Consider the following 16,038-nt stretch of genomic DNA (forward strand, 5'->3'; position numbering starts at 1 on the left):
TGATGAAAGGCATAGGGAAAATGTATCCCAACCTCCTCACTTGACCAGAAAAGGAAAAGCCCAGTTTTCAGCTGTTCCCCTGTTTACATAGTTTTCATCTCTATGTTCATTTTCTCCAAAATACAATAACATTCATGAGCTCATAATCTGAGTACAGGCTTTCTTTAAAAGCAGCCATTTAAACATACAATGATAACTGGTTAAAAAAAAATAAAAACTTCTACAATTCACGGTTTTAAAGAATACTTCAGAGTGTCTTTAGGGAACAGCTAGGTTTTAAACAGGAAGAGGAGGTGGATAGAATTTTGGTAGAGGAGATTGAGGATGTGGGAGTTTTCTGATGTAGTTAGAGTACGTGGGTGAGAAGCAGTGCCAGCTGAGCAGTTGTAAAAGTATTTAGGTGAAAAAGAGAGGCTTATTCATAATGGTTTAGGAAAATGAGGTCTGGTATGTGTTTGAGAGTTTTGGGGAAGAAATGGACACCGCTCTAATGGGATAGTCCTGGGTAAATGCACCTGTAAGAATTATGCATTGGTTGAGGGAATGTGTGGAAGCGAACATTCCCTAGCCAGTCCCTGCTCTGTGTGTGTGTGTGTGTGTGTGTGTGTGTGTGTGTGTGTGGTGGTGGGTACGAAGGCTGGTGTGCACAGCTGGTCTTCCCTATTAGTGGTTGAATAACTTACTGCTAAAGATTCTATTTTAAAATGTATGTGCCAGACGTTCTTAATACCCACAACACACTGTAAGGTTGGAAGACTGTACCTCTTGTCCCCAAAGATAATTACATGATGGCAAGCACTACTATTTTCATATTTACCACAGCATGTAGCATGATACCTTGTATATTAATAGTAGGTCCTGAATTGTTGAATTAAATTCCCTAGTAAAACTCAAAAAAAAAAAAAAAAAAAAGAATACTTCAGGAAAACCACTAATGCACACAAAAGCACATCCAAATCCTTTCTTGGTTCCCACAGTTCAAATGCCAACAAAGCTACTGAACAGCTGTGAAACAGACTAATACTGAGAATTGGAAAAAGTAAACAAAGCAACCCACTCCACTACCAAAATGAGCAGTACAGAATTTTTAATGAGAATGCAATTAATTGACTTTAAAACAAAAGATGACATTTAAAGAAAACATAAAAAAGGAAAAAGAATTAAATGAACAAGGCCAACATTTTACTGGTCTCTTACTCTGGCAGCTTTTTTGTTTCCCCTTACTTCATCCACCCAATTCATTCTCAACTAAAAGCACTCCCTTCCACTCTGAACCTCCTTAGAACCTCCAAGAGTTATTCCTTAAAAATTCAATAAAATTTAATTCCCTAACTAAACTCATGAATGCTTTTTCTCCCTCCTAAAGAATACCATACCACCCTAGAGAGTTAACACTCTTTCCCTTTGCTAAGCTTTATGAAGACATCTGCCACCGTTAAATGAACCACCTGATGATAGCTTTTGACTCATTCTAATACTCAAATGACCATCTGCTCTACATTTTAATGACATCTCGCCTAAATTCAATAACTTAGAGTATTTACATAGCTTAAGTCTTTTTGCTGGCAAATTTTATGAGACCAGTAAAACACTATGGTCGAGATCAATAACCACAAGTTTCTTAAAAGAGCCAAGAAAAACAGCTCAAATTCATAAAGCACTGATTTATTTAAGTAAAATGTTAAATTTCTAGAGAGAAAAAAATGATTGAAAGAGAGAAGGTTCTTACTACAAGCAGTTCATTATGTGAAGCACTTAAACATGGAACAAGAATATGTGAATTATCACTTTGTATAAGAGCAAAAGAAAAAGTAAACAATGTAAATGTTCATTAACAAGAGAGTGAAGATATGTATTAGGTATACAATGGAATACCTAAAATGAACGCTCAAGAGCCACACAATTCAACATGGATGAATCCTTCAACCATAATGTTGAATTTTAAAATTATTCAAGAATACAGAATGTTGCAAATAAAGTACTATGCACTGTTTACAGATATATACAACACAGCATAAACGTAAAGAAACCCATGGGAATTACTAATTTCTACACAGTGGTTACTTTAGGAGAGGAAGGGAATGAAATTGGGAAGAAGTACAGAGAGTGTTTTAAACATTAGAAATGCTTTATTTCTAGATAGGTTCACATTTATTAATCACTTATCCACTTGGATATCTTAAATACTATGTAATAAATTTTAAAACTTTTTTAAAATAAAAAATAAGCATTCCTAGTAGACTAGTATAGTGCCTAGCTAATCCTCTAATCTTTTGCCCTAATTAAAAGATTTCACCTAACCTCAAAAAATAATTTACAAGTCATTAAACAGTGTTTAAAAGCAATTACTTGCTGTGGCATAACCGTTTGCTGATGTCACTCAGCCAACCAAGAATTCCTATTTCTGATTTATGGATTCATTCAATTTTAACCCCAAATCAATGTGACAAGTTTACAGAGATTAAAGAGGGTTAACCAACTTGAGTATGCATCTTATTCTCCCTGAACCATCAAAGTACTTATGGTTTAGAAACTGGCTGAAATGTAATTAAAATTCCTACTGAGGGTGAGGCCTTTGTGACCTGCCAGCTGGTTGGTGTACTCCACATTCCTTACTCTTGAGAAACAGTAAATTAGTGAAAATAGTATTGTTATTATTAATAATACTGACCACTACTTAAATCAGTACCAAGCTAGGTGCTTCACATATATTTTATTAACTTTCCCAGCAATACTAAAAGGTAGGCATTATTATCCTCATTTATAGATGAAGAAATTGACGATATGAAGGCACACCTTAGTAAGTGGTGGGCTCAAATTCAAACCCATGTGAGGAGGCTGATTACAAAGCTTGGCCTCTTACGCTTTTACCCTACCAGGGTTTTTCCCTCTACTTAGCTCTGATTTTTTTTTTTTTTTTCTTTCGGTATGCAAGCCTCTCACTGTTGTGGTCTCTCCCGTTGCGGAGCACAGGCTCCGGACGCGCAGGCTCAGCGGCCATGGCTCATGGGCCCAGCCGCTCCGTGGCACGTGGGATCCTCCCGGACCGGGGCACGAACCCGGGTCCCCTGCATCAGCAGGCGGACTCTCAACCACTGCGGACTCTCAACCACTGAAGCCCTTAGCTCTGATTTTATTTGAAGAATAATTACATATCTAGGGCATCATGTTCCCCATTCAACCTCTGCACTAAAAATGTAAGTTATTAAATCCTATTCTAATATTCAAATAAATCTCAAAGAGATACATTTTTAAAATTGAAAACATTATCTACTTCTTAGTTAATTTCAAAAGTGTTGTAGAGTGAAACACCATCTACTTCCAACCAACTCCTGTTATGAGTTAAGGAGATGTCTTTGAAAGTGCCTCACCCAAAATCTACAACTCTTTCATCATATCTTTTCTGTTGGACAAGTTATTCCCTCATCTATTTTTGCAGCCTCTGCTACTCTACATTATTATAAGCTTGCATAATAAAATTACAATCATGCTTTACACAGTCCAAACAAAGGAAACAAGGTGTCAAATTAGGCATACAACTGGCAATTTTAGTAATATATTTGTTATTTTTAGCACTTGTTACACAAGAGTAGAAAATTAATGAGGTCAAAAAGAAGAATTTTATCCATTTTATTTTTTTCCTAACAGATAAAAATTCATTTTTTCATTTTACAAGCAAAACACCTGTGTACCTTGACCTACTCCAACTTCATTTTACAGGTGAAGAATTAAAGTTTTAAAGAGACTAATGTTATAAGGCAGGGGGAAAAAAAAAGACTGACAAACCTAGACTTGAATCTCAGCCATCAACCAATTACTTATGAAATCTTGGGCAAATTAGTTCATTTCTCACAGCCTGTTTTCTCATAAGTAAAATGAAGGTTATCAAACAACACTTTTATGAAGTTTAAATGAGATAAAGTATATAAAAAGCTTAGCATAGTTCCTGACACATGATGGGAGCTCAGTAAATGTTAGTCCATTCCCCTAGTTAACGAGGCCACGTGAGAAAATCTAGAATGAACAAATACCTTGACTTCCCTACTAAGCTCGTGCATTTTCCACTACTCCATGATAAGAGACTGGGAAAGAGGGGCGAGCAAGGCACCACAATGTAAAATATTACAATCTCAAGCTTTTATGATTTATTATCACTAGCCCTGCAAAACTCCCAAAATTCAAATAATGATTTTTAACATCAAAACGTTTCTACCCCATTTCTTGATTTTTTCAGAACAAAATTATCATCAAGAAGATAAATCCATCCCAGGAGAAAGCTATATACTCTTATCATGAGTGTGCTTAGAGAATATAAACTAACCCTAACCACAGCAAGCATCTACAAAAGTAAATATGCTCCCAAAGGCAATCCAAAGCCAGAAATGAATGTCTGGACTACCTGCTGCATTCCATTATCTCCTCCATTAATTTAAACCCCACCTTATCTTAGTTGTGTCCTACAAGTTCATTTAAAAGCCCGCTGTTTAGAATTCAGAACCATTTTCCCTCAGAAACAAAGTTTTAAAGATAACTTAGGTACCAGACTATTTCACAAGAACTTATTTACATAGAGCTAATCTATGGGCAAAGATCAAAATTGTTCCTGTGTTCCTAGTTCCATCTGAGGAGGTGGTTTAATCGCTGTAATGCAAACATGATGATAAAAAAAGGCAAGCTAAATTGGTATGGGGACATATGAAAGTATATGAGTAAAGAAACGGGCTTAGGAGAATGAGGAGTGTTCTAAAAAAGCCATTTCCCTACAGATACTTAAAATGCATAAGCTCCTGCTTGGTGACAGTGCAATGGTTTTCAAAGTGAAGTACATGACCCGGGAAATATAAAAGATGATCCTCTGAAATTAAAGAGATAAGCCCACAATCTCTTATCTGTCCAAAATCCCAAAACTCTTAAGTTTTTTGTAAATGAGCAGGAAACTCATTTAGTGGTAAATCCTGATCTGAACAAACAAGAGGCTGTGTAGTCTTTATTTACCCCCTTAGTATAACCATTCATATGCTTCCTGCAGAAATATTGGTGTATCTGATGACAGGGTGCTGCTGTGGACCTGGAAGTGGGCATTAACAAATGTTTATAAATTCAGTCCCAAGCATTCTGAATAAAGGGTTGTGGACCTCCATTAATACTTTTATATTTACTATTTTTCTTTTTTCTTTTCTTCTTTTTTTTTTTTTGGCCACACCACACAGCTTGTGGGATCTTAGGTCCTGACCAGGGATTGAACCCAGGCCCTCAGCAGTGAAAGCTCGGAGTCTCAACCACTGGACTGCCAGGGAATTCCCTATATTTACTATTTTGCTAAAAATCTATGAATGAAATTAGGTTATTAATTGTACATTATTCAGCTGATACTAGCACCCTCAGTGGGTCTCCACAAAAAAAAGAAAAAAAAATCACACACGGAATACAAGGTGTACTAAAGGTGAGTGGGAGTTTGACAGCCTGAGGGTCTAACACTGTTGCTCACTTCTTGCACATTAAGAGGGGCTGCACCTATTTTGTGCCTAGTTAAGCAGTCTTGTGGAGCCCCTCCTAATGATACAAAACAACATGTTGATTATCTTGCAACAAAGTGCTTGAGGGTCAAAATTAAGAATAGTTCCATTTTTTTTAAATAAAATAAGTATTCCCAAATTGCATACCTTTTCTGGAATGAAAAGTGGTTGTTAACGGTGTGCTCCCTAGAAGATACATATATTTTTAAATTATACCATTTAATCTATCCCTTCCAGGTAAAGGTGATGTCTGACAATAAATAAAAAAATAAACGCAGTCCAAAAGAAACTAGAGTAAGCACCGTGAAAACTGACATTTGGAGATACTTCCATCATTATATGGTCTTTAATGCTGAAACAATGTGTATCACCAATAAACTCTAATATCTGCATCCATAAAGGAAAATCACTTTTATTTCATTTTAAATTCAGTGGATTTTGAATTTATTTATTCACAATGTAAAAGTGAAACACTGTCCAATTCGTTTGTTAGAAATGATCAGCATCAGAAAAGATGGAAAATTACTAGCTAAATTTCAATAAAAATGTTTACTTAACTGGTAAATGGGATAGAAAAATAAGATTGAGATTTGGTAAACACATTGTATTAATCAGGGTCCAGTCAGGAGACAGGAAACCACACCACTTCTAAAAATGGGGAAACAATGAAAAATAGTATTATTAAAATGTAAGAGGCGGGGACTTACATGGTGCAGTGGTTAAGAATCTGCCTGCTAAGGCAGGGGACATGGGTTTGAGCCCTGGTCTGGGAAGATCCCACATGCCCAGAGCAACTAAGCCCATGTGCCACAACTATTGAGCCTGTGCTCTACAGCCCGCGAGCCGCAACTACTGAAGCCCACGCGCCTACAGCCTGTGCTCCACAACAAGAAAAGCCACTGCAATAAGAAGCAGGCACACCGCAACAAAGAGTAGCCCCCGCTCGCCACAACTAGAGAAAGCCCGTGCGCAGCAACAAAGACCCAATGCAGCCAAAAATAAAAATAAGTAAATAAATTTTAAAAAAGAAATAAATCATGGCGTATTAAAAAAAAAGGAAGAGGCTTAAAGGAGGGGTCTCATAGGGCTGGGATCCAGACTTTTAAAGAGGGGTTGCAACTGGCAGGTGCTAGCGTCACGGGGCGGGGGGTGCACATCAGGCTACTTCTGATGGTGTTGGAAATAAGCAAACTGGAATCAAATACTGACACTGAAATCCTGCTCAGTGAAATGATACCTGAAGGAAGAGCAAGCAAAACAAGAAAGAGTATATCCCTCCCCACCCCCAGCCCAGCCTCAGGGGCAGGAGCGCAGAGGGTGAACTGAAGGCAAGAGACAACAGCTTCATAACCAGCAAGGACACATCAGAAATGCACTTCTTCCCTTTGGATCTATCGTCTATCTTCGTGAGGTCTCCTGAGAGCTAATGCGTCCAACAAAATCAAGAATGGAAACAAACTCAATTTAGACTTGATTTACTAACATACTAAACAAAGATTTCCAAAAACAATGAAGAAAAATCACATTGCTCTCATTAAAAAGAAAAATAATAATTTGATGAGATGAAAAGCAAAATACCAAAATACCACCCTGAGGTTAGATCCTTTCAGTCTAAGTCTTTATCCTTTTTCTACATATATTTTTCCATAAAAAGAACTTTTAGTCTTTTTTCAAACTTACATAAAAAACACAGTATTATCTCCAGTATCTCCTTGAAATCTACTTTTTCACTCACCATATATCTGATAAATATAGGCTAATTCTTTCATTTTAACTGATAATATTTTATTGTATAAGACTCATGCAACATAATATACTCTACATATAAATTTTCAGTCACTTCAAATTACTGCTTTTATAAACAAGACTGCAGTGAATTTCTTTATACATATCTCTTTATGGATGTGTGCTTGAGAATCTCGTGACATAACATTTAGAAGTAAATTTTCTCAGTTGCAGGATACATGAATTTTTTTTTTTTAATTTACAAGATGTTGCCAAACTGCTTCTCAAAGTAGTTGTACTAATTTACAATCCCACCAGTAACTTGAGAGTTCTGATTTCCCCATATTCTTTATCAATGCATACTATTTTTAGACTTTTAATCAATCTAAATGGGGTGAAGTCTCTTTTTTTAATTTGTATTTCCCAGGTTAGCTGTGATTTAGCTGTATGAATAGATATTAGCTCTTTACTATTAACATTAAATCAAATTTTGAAAGGTAGAGGGAAATTTATATTTAAATTGATATAATCCATTTATTTCATTGCTAAACGAAAAAGCTAGCTAGCTGGCTTCTAACTTCTAAATGAAAATTTTCTCCCACACCAGGTAATGTAAGTATCTATGTTGCCCCTGAGCACACATATACAAACATAAATATTAATAAGCCAATTTTTCTCATAAAACAAAAGAAGCTTTATGAACAAGGTGAGTTTCAGTAAGATCTGATAGTTTAGAGATATGACCATGCCACATCTTCTGCCAAGAGCAGAGCTTGGCTTCAAGAGTGCAGGATGACTGGGACTTTGGGCCACTGTTTGGAACAAAGAAAACATAAAAGATGAAGAACCCCAATAAAGTAAAAAAACAATACCATATAGTAAAGGCTAACCAGCTGAGCTGAAGAATCTGACAGCCTCATGTGCAGCTCAATTACTTGCTTTCAGAGCAATTACTTTGCAAAAACTCTTTCACAGGACTGATATGTTTTCTTAAAGGAGGCTAAAGATAATTACATGTAATAAACTACCTGTCATGTTGGATACACACAGAAAAACCATTAATCTCCAACAATGTTACATTAAGTTAATCAAATAACCATATCACAGACTAGAATAAATTATTTAAATTTCCTAATCAATTTTCCCTCAGGAAAAGTAATACAAATGGTGATCATTTCTGAACTACTATACTATAAATGGAAGAGAGAATGATGAGGAAAAGCAATGAACTGGGTTTTCATCCCTACATCTGCCATTCACCAGCTTTGTGACTCGACAAGTCTCTTCATCTCTCCAAGCCTTCCCTTTTATCTGTGTTAGGCTAATATCTATCTAACCGCAGATCAAATGAGTCCAAAGTTCTTTGAAAAGAGCATTTTATTCAGAAAATATTCATCCAGAGCTATGGCTTTGCTAGAAAACGGAGATACAAGGAACACACACACACACACACTCCTTCCTCTCAAACTAATAAACTCATGCAAAAGACAGTTACAACACAGCATACCTGTGGCAGTAGACAGAAGCACAGAGTGCTCTGTGATCACACTGCCTAGCAATTAAGGAAGGTGGAAGAGAGAACCTGGTGGGCAGCTACCGGGAAATACATCCAAAAGCAATACCTAATCCAGAGAGATAAGGCTGTAAAGTTTAGAACGAGAATATATATTAAGACAACATTATATTTGCAAACAAATACATATATTAGAAAGCTGTTTCGGGACTTCCCTGGTGGCACAGTGGTTAAGAATCCGCCTACCAATGCAGGGGGACTCGGGTTTGAGTCCTGGTCCGGGAAGATCCCACATGCCGCGGAGCAACTAAGCCTGTGCATCCCAACGACTGAGCCTGCGCTCTAGAGCCTGCAAGCCTGGGTGCCACAACTACTGAAACCCACGCACCTAGAGCCTGTGCTCCGCAACAAGAGAAGCCACCGCAATAAGCCCGTGCACCACAACGAAGAGTAGCCCCCTCTCGCGGAAACTAGAGAAAACCTGCACGCAGCAACTAGGACCCAACACAGCCAAAAATAAATAAAATAAAATAAATTTTTAAAAAGAGTAGTGTTTTTTGTTTTTTTTTTTTAGAAAAGAAAGCTGTTTCATGTTCCTTTATTTCCTCCCCTTCTTCCTGCCCAATAATGTCAGTCTCCAAAACTGAAGACATATATTACTGACAAACAATGAAGGCTTGGAATCAGCTGAAGGGAAAAGGAAACAACAAAGAGCCTGGACATCTCAAAAGACAAGCAGTCACTTAGCATCCTGCTATTCAAAGTGTGTCCATGAGCCAGCATCATCTGCATCACCTGGGCACTTTTAAACTACTCTTGCTGAATCCCATACCTACTGAATGAGAATGTCCATTTTTAAAGGTTCCCAGTTAATCTGCATGCTTACTGTCCGTTTGAGAAGTACTGACAGAGGGATAACTATTTCTTGAGATCTCCAAGTTGATTTCTTGAGGTCCTCAGTTGCTGCAATTTACAAGGAGTATTAAAACTAGATGGACTTTCATCACTTAAAACATTGTTTTAGCTGATGAAGATAAAAAAGAAGACATTTTACATAGTATTTAAAATAGATAGGATCTATAGGAAAATCAAGTTTTCCTTACAGATGCCATTAGTAAAAAACCTCTCACAAAATCTCATCCTTTCCAGGTCTGGCATCCTATTCCCCAAACATTGTTCACACAAGCCCTGTTTTTTCCTAAGACTCTGTCCCCTGATAACACTCTTTTCTCCTGTAGTTCTAGAAACAGATCAGAAGAGAAAGAGGAGGCCTCAGAAAGGCAACGCTGAGGGTTATTAAGCCATTTCACTTTTTATCCAGGGTCAGCACTTCTAGACCTTCAATTGAATAATGACGTCTAAGGAGCTGGTCCACAAATGACCTAAGAAGCACTCTTTGCTAGGGGTGGAAGAAAACTACAAAGAACTGCCCCCCAAACAGCCTGGACCAAAAATACCAGAAACTAGTTTTAAATAAACCTAATCATCTATACTCCTAACTTTCGTTATCCATACCCAGGAGAGTAGAAAGAACTTTAATAGGAAACCCACATTTATTTTCTCCACTCTTTCTCTGGTAACAATACAACACTGTAGTCAAGTGACCAAAAAACAAGCATTAAGTAAAAACACATTTCTCCCCAAATCCTATAAAGTCAGTACCTAAATGATAAAAGGTCAACTATACCTACTTGATTACAGACTTCACAAAATTAACTCCAAACTTAATTCACCAATAACATATATATTTTCACGATCTTCTTGCTCACGACAAATTAACCAAATATATCTGGATACAAAATAGAAGTTATATCATTCAAATATATACTAAATGCTCCTCTTCTCAAGGTTTTACTATCTTAGACCATAAATTCAAATTTATCATGTGTCACCTGAAAGAAAAAAAAAACAAAGCTTCTGTGCCAAAATGTTACAGACCCCACATACAACCCTCAGACCAAATCTCCAACACACAGTAAAGAAATATCAGAAAGATTCAAAATGACTCAACCATTCCAGAATCCTTAATTCTCAGGAAAGTTTCACAGAATTTTATTTTAAAAGCTACCCATTTCTTAATTCCCAAACAGACTGCAATAAATTTTCTGTTCATATAATGTGGGTAACAAGTAAGGAACAAAGAATGAATAAGCAAAGACAATCTCAGTTGTCCTGGTAAATATTACAAGACTTTTAAAAACTAACTATGAAATTTAAGAACACAAAAGGCATAAAAATATAACACACACCTATGTACCGCCACCCAGTTTAAGACATAAAACTTACCCAAAAAATTACTACACTCCACTTCCTTCAGTTTAAAGAGAGCCACTCCCTTGAACTTGGCATTTATTATTATTTTTTGGTACACTTTTACCACATATGTACATATTCCCAAACCAGTGAGTACCAACCCGCAGCAATCATACCTGGCAATGTCTGAAAAATGTTGGGTTATCATAACTGCAACCAGTGGGTAGAGGCCAGGGATGCTGGCCACAGTGCACAGGACAGCCCCCTCCAGCAAAGAATTATCTAATCAGTCCAAAACAGCAATATTACCAAAACTGAGAAACCCTGTCCTAAACAACAAACAGTACTGTTCTACATTTTAACATACCATACATTTTCTTTTTAAAGAAACTTTACTTTCTTGCTTTATTTGCTTAACATTAATTTTCTCCAGAAGTGTTTTTAAAATGTTTGCTAACAGAATCAGAGGAACAAGATGAATTGATACATACCAACAAATTAATGTGTAAAATTATCCTGTAAACTAAGATTTTTAAACCTCTGAAAAATACCTGTTTTTACATAAGATAACGAAACTATTTACACGACAGATATACTCCATACTAGAAAACATACAGACAACATGAATATCCCTTCAGAAATTGCTGTAGTACAGGATTTGTTACACTTTACTTTTACCCTGGAAAGATATTTAAAATTCCCCATAAACCTACAGTTACTGATCCCAAGATGCCTCCAAATTATTGAGCTCAAACTTTAGCTTGAGCTAGCAGGATAAAATTTTAAGAGTGTGCAGAAACAGGAATATGCCCCATACAGTGTTGTAGGAGGGTAAATTGGGAAAATGTCTTCCCAAGGCATTTAGTCAACATCTCTCAAAATATTAAATATGTGCACTTTTTGATGCAGCAATTCCACTTCCAAAGTACTCAGTACACATGCACAGGATATATGTACAAAGAGTCATTCAATGCATCACCGTAAATAAGAAAACATGAAAGAATACAAATGCCCATCAACAAAGCACTGGTTAAATAAATTACTGCATCCAATCACTGTAATATTATGCAGCTATGAAAGAATAAGGCAGACATCTATGTGCTAACATGGAACAATCACTAATAGGTACTATTAAGTTAAGAAGCAAAAGTACAGAAAAGAATATAGTGTATTACCACTGGGCCTTAAAAGGGTTGCAGATTTACAATACGTTAATACATATGCTTGCCATGAGTATTCTGTAAGAACACACAAGAAACTGGTCTTGCACATAAATCCTCTGCAATGTTTAAAAAGCCAGCAAAGAAACACAATTTTATGAATTATCTATTCAAAATCTGAACTGCCTTGTGTTAATTTCCTTTTTATTGGTGCTAACAGTAACTATGTACCTATTTCAGGATTTGTTAGGTTTTGCCAAACTCAATCATAAAGCTTTAAAAATAGTTTATTTAAGCATTCTGAAAATTATCAAATTTTAAATTTGAAACTATTTCCTACTGAACAGAGTACCAAGGATAAATCTATGTGAAAATGAACTCGATTAAATTATTTTGAGAGCAAGCTTTCAGTTTATCATATTATATAAAAATCCTAGAGTCAATAACAAACAGTGCCCTGAAATTTGGTGAATCAAGAAGGACACTGACTCACTGCTGTGTTAATGGATAAGTCTCTGATATAACCTTACAAATGAACTGAGACGTTAAAAGATATCAGGTGTCCCCTATACCTATCTTCCACTTGAAAAGAGTATTTAACACAAAGAAAGGGTTCAACAGCTTAGGCTGTTTTTCCCTCTATTGGTATAAAGATACACAACGAAACAAAATGAAAAATCATTCCACAGGGTACTAAGTAGCAGCATTCAGCTACTGAACTCCAAGTCTTTCTATGTGTTAGATGAGGAGGAAAAAAGGCTATCGCAACAAATCCGAGGTACCAACGGCCCCTCGGCAATTGTAACCGGTCAACTAAACACCATATGGCAAGGCAAGCCTCCCTTCAGACACTCATCACTCGGTGACTGATTAATTTCAATGCCTTATTAGACAGGCCTCTCTAGACCCCTTCCCTAGAGGAGAAAGAGGAGGGGAAGTGTCTGCGGTCTTCCCGGTGCTTTGTGCCTTCCAGGCTTGAAAGCATCCCCATGATGGTGCAGCCATCATTCCCCTTGGGGATGGGACGGAGGGAAGAGAAGAGGGGTCTTTTTTTGTAAGTTTTTGTTTACCAGGTATTGAACCTAAAATTCCCTTTGACTCCTTCCCCGCTCCCTCCAGCCAGGCGCTGCACGGTAGGCGTTCCACCACGGGCTTCTCCCAGGCCTCCCGACGCCCCCGCACCCCGCCTCGCCTCTGCCCCCACGCGCGCAGGCCCCGGGCCAGGTGGCCGCCGCTTACCCGTGGGCGCGCTGTCCAGGATACGCAGGTCGTAGGCCCCGGAGCAGCGGTAGTTGGCGGCGGTGCCGTTGTCCCACACCACCACCACCTCCTCGGGACTTTCGAAGCTCCGGACCGTGCCCACATGGCCCTCGCCACCATCCTGCTTCCCCCACTTCCAGTCCGGGCCGCGCACGACTCGGGCCCCGACCCCTTCCACCATCACCCGGTTATTCCTGGAGTTACTCATCGGGGCCCGAGCGGTGGGCTCCGCCGCCGCCGCCGCCGCCGGGGGACCCGTGAGGGAGTTGGGCCCGGGCCGGACTCTCGGCGCCGGCGGGGGCGGCAGCGAGCCCCGGGGGACGTGAGAATAACTCACGGGGGCGGCGGCGCGGTCCCCTCCGAGCCCAAAGCCGCTCCCCAGCCGTCGCCGCCGCGCCCCCCGCTCGGACTGAAGGCCGGACTGCAGCAGCTCAGAGGCGGCGGCGGCGGCGGGCGGGCAGAGAGGATGGGGCCGTGGGCGGGGACTCCCCCGCTTCCTCCGGGCTCCCCGGCCGGGCTACAGCGACGGCCGCCAGGAGACCACGCTCTCCCCCGACCGGGAGCGCGGGGAGCACAGGGGGCCGGGGGAGGTTAACCCCGGGGAGACGGCGCGGGCGGCGGGCAGCAAGCTTAACTGCCGGCCTATTTTCTCCCCTGGGCCCTCGCTCCGGGGTGGACGCCCGAGCGCCGGCGCCGCCTCCTCCCCCGTGGGCAGTGATGGTACCTGCCGGCGCCCGGCGAGCGCCCGGGCCCAGGGGCCCCCTTCTCTCTGCCCCCGCGCACGCCGCCGCGCTCCGCCCAGCAACAGAGTCTCCGCCGGGCGAGAGCGGCGCCACATCCGGGTACTGGCGCACCGAAGGCCGCAGCAGCACGTTGTCTGAGGGATTAGGACAGGGCTCCTCAGTAACAGTACGGTGGAAGGGTTTTGGAGAGTCGCGCGACTGAAGAAAGCAGAGAAAATCGTTCCCTAAGCGCCTTGCCACGGCCCTGTGAGGGTACGCATGCGCAAGTGTTGGAAAAGCTAAGGGGCAGACGCCCAGCCCCAGTCTGAAACGATGGAGGGGCGGTTCCCTGGAGTTGTTGCAGATCGGTTGTGCCGCGCGTCCCATTGGCTGTGAGGGAAGGGGCGGGGCAAGGAAGTGCGTCTGGCCGATTTTTAGGTGGGACTGGAGGCAGTGAGGATCCGGATGTGGTCTGGGCTGCTGAAAGCGGGTATCTCTGGTGAGGTCAGTCTTTAAACAAGTTGTAGAGTATCTGGATGTACTAATTGTGAATTTGGGATTACATAACGTTTTAGTCTTTTTGCTTTTAATTTTTATTGGAGTATAGTTGATTTACAATGTTGTGTTAATTTCAGGTGTACAGCAAAGTGAATCTATTATACATATACATATATCTACTCTTATTTAGATTCTTTTCCCATATAGTCCATTACAGAGTATTGAGTAGAGCTTCCTGTACTATAACAGTTGGTCCTTATTAGTTACCTATTTTATATATAGTAGTGTGTTTATGTCGTTTTCTTTTTTAACGGGGTGGGGAACAGGACAGATTATGACACAGATTAAGGGCAACCTGTATTTCTGTATATGTAAATTGAAAGTATTTCAGACCACAGTGGGTAATTAGTGATGTGTTTTTAAACTGAGCAGAATGTTACTGAATGATGTGTGTCTTGCCTTTATGCGGAGTCAGGGTGGTAAGTAGACTCCAAACAGCACAAGCTCCTGGGAGAGATTTTACAAGCATATTGCCCATTTAACAACATCTTGCCCATCCATTACATAATTCGGCCCCCAATCACAGAGTGGTTTCTGGCTGGTATTACTTAAATGACATCATGGTGTGTAGGATTTAAAATCATTTGTTCACCGCCCACACGGATGCATCGTTAGCATACTGTTGCTTTTCCTGAGTCAAGGGAGCAAGGAATACTCCAGCAGTATCGAATAATCAAGTGGAAAGAAAGGGTGTGTTAAAGAGTAACCAATGGAAAAAAAAAAAGAGTAACCAGTGAATGATTATGTAGTGAAATAAATGTTCTTAATTTTTCATGTCAGTGAAACAGGAAAATACCAGTATGGAATCCCAAAGGCCAAACAGAGCTTATTTTAGAAACTAAGCAGTTCAAATATTTGTTCAAAATAAGCAGTCAAATATGTACTCTATTTCAAAGCATTTTCACCCTGGAAGTGTTAAATGTGCTATTCTTTCTCTGCCAACTCTTTCTTTTCTCTCTGGGTTCTTTTCTGGTTTCCTTCTTTTCTTGTTCACCTGTTAAATTGATCACATGCATTAATAACTTGATAAAAGATTTTTAGAAAAAAATATAGCCACTGCACAAGTTATACTGTGGTTGACTTTGTAAAGTAAGTTAACTCGAGAAAAGGCCAACTGAGATGATAAGACAATAGTGCAACCTTGCATTTTACCTCAAACCCAGTTTATTGATAATGGCTTTCCATATGTTTGATTGTGTTTATCTCACCCAGGAGTTTTATACTTATGAAGACATCATCTCATATTTAGACAGGCTTTTATTCTCAATACCAGAGATTTGTTATAATAACTTAGAATTTTATTTGTCCTTAAAATGGAAAAGGATCTCAAG

The 16,038-nt window shown here is 39.5% G+C and overlaps 1 protein-coding gene across 4 annotated transcripts in view; it reads right to left on the reverse strand.

Moving 5' to 3' along the window:
• The window catches only part of MIB1 (MIB E3 ubiquitin protein ligase 1), a 148,694-nt gene extending 134,788 nt beyond the window's left edge, over positions 1-13,906 (reverse strand). For 2 of the 4 annotated variants that reach the window (XM_060170763.1, XM_060170764.1), the window contains exon 1: positions 13,407-13,905. In XM_060170763.1, the coding sequence (XP_060026746.1) occupies positions 13,407-13,635 (229 nt within the window). In that variant the 5' untranslated portion in view covers positions 13,636-13,905. Of the gene's footprint in view, positions 1-13,406 lie in introns of all 4 variants that reach the window. The other 2 variants (XM_060170762.1, XM_060170761.1) reach the window with 2 other exon arrangements.
• Between the last annotated feature and the right edge of the window lie 2,132 nt (positions 13,907-16,038).

This window comes from Lagenorhynchus albirostris, chromosome 14, assembly GCF_949774975.1.
Source record: "Lagenorhynchus albirostris chromosome 14, mLagAlb1.1, whole genome shotgun sequence".
In the NCBI taxonomy this organism is placed as follows: domain Eukaryota; kingdom Metazoa; phylum Chordata; class Mammalia; order Artiodactyla; family Delphinidae; genus Lagenorhynchus; species Lagenorhynchus albirostris.